General features: G+C 49.7%; 1 protein-coding gene across 1 annotated transcript; it reads left to right on the top strand.

Moving 5' to 3' along the window:
* The first annotated feature begins 4197 nt into the window (after window positions 1–4197).
* LOC125137300 (C1GALT1-specific chaperone 1-like) lies at window positions 4198–5154 on the top strand. The gene has a single exon (XM_047797935.1). It carries the CDS (start codon window positions 4198–4200, stop codon window positions 5152–5154), a length of 957 nt encoding a protein of 318 aa, XP_047653891.1.
* Window positions 5155–6588: the final 1434 nt, after the last annotated feature.

Below are 6588 nucleotides of genomic sequence, written 5' to 3'. Positions count from 1 at the left end.
GCTGTTCCTGCCTCCATCCTCTCCATGGGGAGAACGACCTTGAAGTGCCCTTAGCTTAACCTCTGGAAATCCCATTTTCCTTCAGGACTCAACCTACTCAACGACTCTCTTTTCCTTTGAACAATTCAAATCATCACTGATCACACGACCCGTTTCTGCTACTGTGTCCTCCAGCCCTTGAGTCCTCAAAGCTCCTGGAGGAAGGAAACCATTTCCTCTGCAGGTTTGAAACCCATGAAGGGAGACCCTGTTTCCATTCATTTTATTAAGCACCGACTGTGTGCCGGGCACTGATCCAGGTGTTGAGGAGAATGAGGGAAAGAAGCTTCCTGCTGTCAAATTTACAACCTCAGGGGAGCAAAGAGGAGATGAAAGGCAATAAACAAATAAAAAAAAAAAAACCACACGCAATTGTTTTAGTAGTGGCACATACACAAGGAGAATAAAAGAGTTGGGGATAAAGTGTGACAGTTTGGGGGAGGCTATTTTCTTTTCTTTTCTTTTCTTTTTTGGTCTTTTTTTGCTATTTCTTGGGCCGCTCCCGAGGCATATGGAGGTTCCCAGGCTAGGGGCTGAATCGGAGCTGCAGCCACCGGCCTACGCCAGAGCCACAGCAACGCGGGATCCGAGCCGCGTCTGCAACTTACACCACAGCTCACGGCAACGCCGGATCGTTAACCCACTGAGCAAGGGCAGGGACCGAACCCGCAACCTCATGGTTCCTAGTCGGATTCATTAACCACTGTGCCACGACGGGAACTCCGGAGGCTATTTTCTTTACCTATTTATTTATTTTTCTTTTTACAGCTGTACCTGTGGCATAAGGAAGTTCCTGGGCCAGGGGTCAAATCAGAGCTTCAGCTGAGGCCTAAGACACAACCACAGAAGCACAAGATCCGAGCCACATCTGCGACCCACACCGCAGCTAACAGCAAGACCCGATCCTTAACCCACTGAGCGAGACGAGGGATCGAACCTGCGTCCTCACAGACACAATGTCAGGTCCTTATCCCACTGAGCCACAACTACTCTGGGGAGGCTACTTTAGATCTAGGTGGCAGGAAAGCCCTTTCTGAGATGGTGACATTTGTGCTAAGACCTGAATGATGAGAAGCAGGCTCCAAGGGGAGATCTGGGGACAATGTTCCAGGAAGAGGGGACAGTGGGGGCAGATGTGGGGTGAGGGGACGTGTCATAATGAGGTGGTGGTTCCAGTGGAGTGAGTGAGGAAGTGCTGCACCAGAGTGAGGCCAGAGCCCATCCTATAGGGCCTTGAGAGGATCTGGCTGGGTTCAAGTGCATTGGAGGGTCTCAAGCAGAAGGTGTTAGCCCCAGAGTCAGTGATCTAAAAACTCCCGCTGCTGCTGTGTGGTGCATGGCTGTGGGTCCAGATCAAAGCAGGAAGGCCAGTTAGGAGGATGTGCAGTGATGCAAATTGGACTGGTGTGGCCATAGCCGATTGGGGTGACCGACCACCCCAGCTGGCCTGGGACTAAGGAGTTTCCTGGGATATGGGACCGTAAGTGCTAAAACAGGAAGATCCTGGCCAGCCTGAGTGGTTGGTCATCCTCGGCCACCACGCATCGAGGCCAAGAACACCTGACTCACCGATGGATGAGATGGAAGGAAAAGGAAAAAACCCTATGAGGACCGCCAGGAATGAGCTTGAACAGCGAGGTAAACAGATGGTGCTGGGGCACCATGTACTGGGATGGAGTGGAGGAGATAGAAGTTCAGGGGTAAAGTCAAAGCTGTGGCTTTCTGAGAGGCCCAAATGAGCCCCATAAATCTCTACCACACGGCAAAGCCACTGTAATAGCACGTGGAAGAGACTTACTGCTATTCCAGATCTACAGAGAAGGCAAGTGGGTACAAAAATAGGCATCCTGGGAGTTCCCGCTGTGGCTCAGTAGTAACAAACCCAACTAGTATCCATGAGGACGCAGGTCTGACCCCAGCCTCACTCAGTGGGTTAAGGCTCTGGCGTTGCTGTGGCTGTGGTGTAGGCCAGCAGCTGCAGCTCTGATTAGACCCCCTAGCCCAGGAACTTGCACATGCAGTGGGTGAGGTCCGAAAAAGATAAAAATAAATAAACAAACAAATAAAACACTAGCAGTGGGAGTTCCCTGGTGCTCTAGTGGTTAGAACTTGACACTTTCACCTCTGTGGCCTGGGTTCAGTCCCTGGTCTTGGGACGCAATATCCACATCAAGCTGCTGCTCACTATGGCCAGTATGTGTGTATGTGTATGTGTGTGTGTGTGTGTGTGTGTAGTGATGGTGATTTATTGTCTGTCATGTGCTGATCTTTGTGCCAGAGATGGGGTATCCGGGGTGCTGGTGATGAGCACGGCCTTGCCCTTCAGGGGCCCATGTTCTAGCAGGGAAGTCAGACCATGAACAGATCACATCAAGAATTATTTGTGGGAGTTCCCGTCGTGGCTCAGTGGTTAACGAATCTGACTAGGAACCATGAGGTTGCGGGTTCGGTCCCTGCCCTTGCTCAGTGGGTTAACCATCCGGCATTGCTGTGAGCGGTGGTGTAGGTCGCAGACGCGGCTCGGATCTCACGTTGCTGTGGCTCTGGCGTAGGCCGGCAGCTCTAGCTGCGATTAGACTCCTAGCCTGGGAACCTCCATGTGCCGCGGGAGTGGCCCAAGAAATGGCAAAAAAAAAAAAGACAAAAAAAAAGAATTATTTGTGGGAGTTTCCTTGTGGCACAGCAGGTTAAGCTGAGCCAGGGACTGAATCTGGCATTGTCACTGCATCGGCTCGAGTCACTGCTGTACCACAGGTTCCATCCCTGGCCTGAGAATTCTATACATTGCAGGTGCAGCCCCCACCCCCAAAAGAATTGTGTAGCATATGCGCCTGAGAATGCACCAGGGACACGTGTGTGGTGTCATATCACACTCTCAAGCCCTCTGTAAGGGGGTTCTTTCACTCCTCCGGCTTTTGTAGCCGAGGCCAATCAGCGTGGGACCAGGACTTGGCTGAGATCCCTCTAAGGAGTGAGAGACAGCTTAGGGATTCCACACCTGGCCTCAGAGTGGATATTGTGCTCACTGCCTCTTGGCAGCTCTGGAAGGTGCCCGGAGCAACTTAGGATTCAGGAGGAATGAACTCCAGCTAATGCTTTGTCTGCCAGAAACTTCCTGACAGCACCACCAACTAGCGTTCACCAGGCAGGTTCTTCCCCAGAGGAGGCAAATTACCAATGACCACTGGTTGCTTTGACGTGGTGATGGAGCTGGATGCCTGGGAAAAAGAACACCATTTTTTTTTTTTTTTTTTGGTTGCGTCCATGGCACGTGGAAGTTCCTGGGCCAGGAACTGAACCTGTACCACAGCAGACACCACCAGGTCCTTAACCCACTGCACTACAGGGGAACTCCAAGGGAAACATTTTGCTGCATGTTCTTTTGCACTTTTGAACTTTGAGCCGTCTGAATATAATTATTAGCTACTCAAAAATAAATGCTAATATTAAAGTTCAAAAAGAGAAAAAAAGAACAGAAAGACTTACGAATTATCTTCAGGAGAATCCTGGAGTGAATGAGCCCCTAAAGACCTTCGGTTTCAGCAAAATCTCCGTGGGTCCCCCAGCTCAGTCTCCCCTGGCTGCAGAGGGGAGGCAGCCTCTCCTGGGTTAATTCCCCCTTGGGGCTGCATTCCAGATTCCCCAGATCTATGACTTTCTGTTCCTCTCAGTTAGATCTGGAGCCACACTACGCCTACAAGGCTTTCCTCGGGGTCCCCAAATGATCCAGAACAAGCGTTCACAGGACAGCTCCCAAGAATCCAGAGAAGTCGTCCTCCGCCTGCCCGCTTTCTCGGTTCATTGGAGGGGAAAAAAAAAGGAACATCGCAGTGCACAGCTCACATCTGGGATTAACTATGGAATCTAAGGTGACACCAAACCCACCACGCCCTTCTGAGTGACCATCAGGTCCTTCCTTCTGGTTGGGGGAGAAGCTCGGAATCAAGCATTATCCTAAAATAGGGCGCAGGGCCGGCGGCCCCTCCTAGCAGCTCCTCTTCCTGCCCCCGCGCCCCCTTTAGCGACACCAACGAGAGGACACTGCCTACATCTAGAGCAGCCCGACCAGGAACGTAATCAGATGACGCGCAAACGTGGGAGGAAAGCCGTTAGCGGCTGCGCTTTCCCGCCCCTGAGCCGTTCTCGTTGTGGGCAAAAATGCTTCCTGAAAGCATTTCATTTTTGAAGGGTGTAATGCTCGGAAGCATTTGCTGTGCCTTGATCACTGTGCTAGGACACATGAGGATTGGTCATGGAAATAGACTGCACCGCCACGAGCACCATCACCTACAAGCTCCCAATAAAGAACAGATCTTGAAAATTTCAGGGGATGAACGCATGGAGCTCGGGAAGAGCTTTCGGGTATACTGTCTCATCCTTGTAAAACCCAAAGATGTGAGTCTCTGGGCTGCAGTGAAAGAGACGTGGACCAAACACTGCGACAAAGCAGAGTTCTTCAGTTCTGAAAATGTGTCGGTGTTTGAGTCAATTAACATGGAAACAAACGACATGTGGTTGATGATGAGAAAAGCTTACAAATACGCCTTTGATAAATATAGAGAGCAATACCACTGGTTCTTCCTTGCACGCCCTGCAACGTTTGCTATTATTGAAAACTTAAAGTACTTTTTGTTAAAAAAGGATCCATCACAGCCTTTCTATCTCGGCCACACTGTGAAACCTGGAGACCTCGAATATGTGAGTGTGGAAGGAGGAATTGTCTTAAGCAGAGAATCAATGAAAAGACTTCACAGGCTTCTCGATATTCCTGAAAAGTGTCCCGAACAGGGAGGGATGATTTGGAAGATAGCTGAAGATAAGCAGCTAGCCGTCTGCCTGAAATATGCCGGTGTGTTTGCAGAAAATGCAGAAGACGCTGAAGGAAAAGATGTATTTAATACCAAAGCTGTTGGGCTTTTTATCAAAGAGGCAATGACCAATCATCCCAACCAGGTGGTCGAAGGGTGTTGTTCAGATATGGCTGTTACTTTCTACGGACTGACGCCTAATCAGATGCATGTGATGATGTATGGGGTATACCGTCTTAGGGCATTTGGGCATATTTTCAATGATGCATTGATTTTCCTGCCTCCAAATGGTTCTGACAATGACTAAGCAGTGAAGTGAGAGCGTGAGTCTGATTGCTACGTAAGCCATGTGCCATGTGTTGTCATCATTTGTAGTAGCAACTACATATCCAACATGGTATGTTTCTTTTTTTTGTTTTTTCTCCTTCTTCAGTTTGGTGGCACTGGTTCATTTGCACACTGAAGTTTAGCAGTATATTTTTAAATAGGATGGGTTGGGTTTTTTTTTTTTCTTAAATCACATATGAACATTTCAAGTGTGTTGGAAAGAAATGTTTAAGAATAATAATTTTACAAATAAAGCTTAAATTTATAAATAATATACTTATGTGATAAATCTAAATTATGAACATTAAAAGTCTGGCACACTTTTTTGCCGATTGGTTAAAAATAGAACTTTTTAGCTCTCTAAGATATGCAAATGAAATCTCTCTGCGTATTTGTGATTAAAGTACAACTTTAAAATAAATAAAATAAAACAAAACACAGCAGGTGGTGTCACGAGGTGAGGAGCCGCCCAGTCAAAGAATCCAGAGACCAAGGGCAGGTCCCGGCTCTGACACCAACCCACCGCCCTGGGCGCGGCTCCGTAGCCCTGAACCTCTGGGTCCATGGACTGTTGCCTCAGACCCTCCTGAGTTCTAACCCCTCATTCTGGGCTTGTCTTCTGAGTCTCTCCTCCGTCCCTGGATTCAGTGTCAGACCCCCAGAGACGGGTCGTGGGCAGGGCACCGCTCCCGCAGGCGGGCTACGCTCCTTTTGTTCGTCCTCCGGCGGAACACAGGTCGGTTCCAAGTTCTGCGCTTGTCCCTCCCTCCACCCTCTTCTGACATTGCGGAGGCTGCTTCAACCGGTGATGGTCACTCCTGCCTTTGGCCTCGCAGGGCACGTCTCTCTCGCTCCTTTTTTCTTTTTCTCTATTTAGGGCCACACCACGACCTATGGAGGTTCCCAGGCTAGGGGTCGAATCAGAGCTGTGGCTGCTGGCCTACCCACGGCAACGCCAGATCCAAGACTCGTCTGCGACCTACACCACAGCTCACGGCAATGCTGGATCCTTTAATTCACTGAGTGAGGCCAGGGATCGAACCCGCATCCTCACAGATACTAGTTGGGTTCTTAACCCACTGAGCCACAACAGGAACTCCAGCTCAGGTCTCTTTTCATCTGTCCTACTGAGCTGGCCTGGGTGTGACCCCTTGCTAGACCAGCTCCCCAGGGCTGGTCTGGGGACCTCAGAGCATTGAACTATTGAAGGCAGTTTAAAACAAGCGGAGATTAAACCCCACAGACTGGGACCCACATACTAGGAAAAGTTCCCAAGCCTGTCCTGCAAAGTGCTCCCCTCCCCGTCACTGGTAGGTGTTCAGATTGTCTCGCCCCACCCTGGTCTCAACTGATTGGAGGAAAGGAGACAACGGACATGAGCTAGACCAATCAGTGCCTTGCCTGGAAAAGCTGA

This window comes from Phacochoerus africanus, chromosome 10 (assembly GCF_016906955.1).
Source record: "Phacochoerus africanus isolate WHEZ1 chromosome 10, ROS_Pafr_v1, whole genome shotgun sequence".
Lineage (NCBI taxonomy): Eukaryota > Metazoa > Chordata > Mammalia > Artiodactyla > Suidae > Phacochoerus > Phacochoerus africanus.
This window is presented reverse-complemented; position numbering and strand designations above follow the sequence as displayed.

Coding starts and splice junctions, on each gene's coding strand:
- LOC125137300 (XM_047797935.1), top strand. CDS start 4,198: ATGCTTCCTGAAAGCATTTCATTTTTGAAGGGTGTAATGCTCGGAAGC.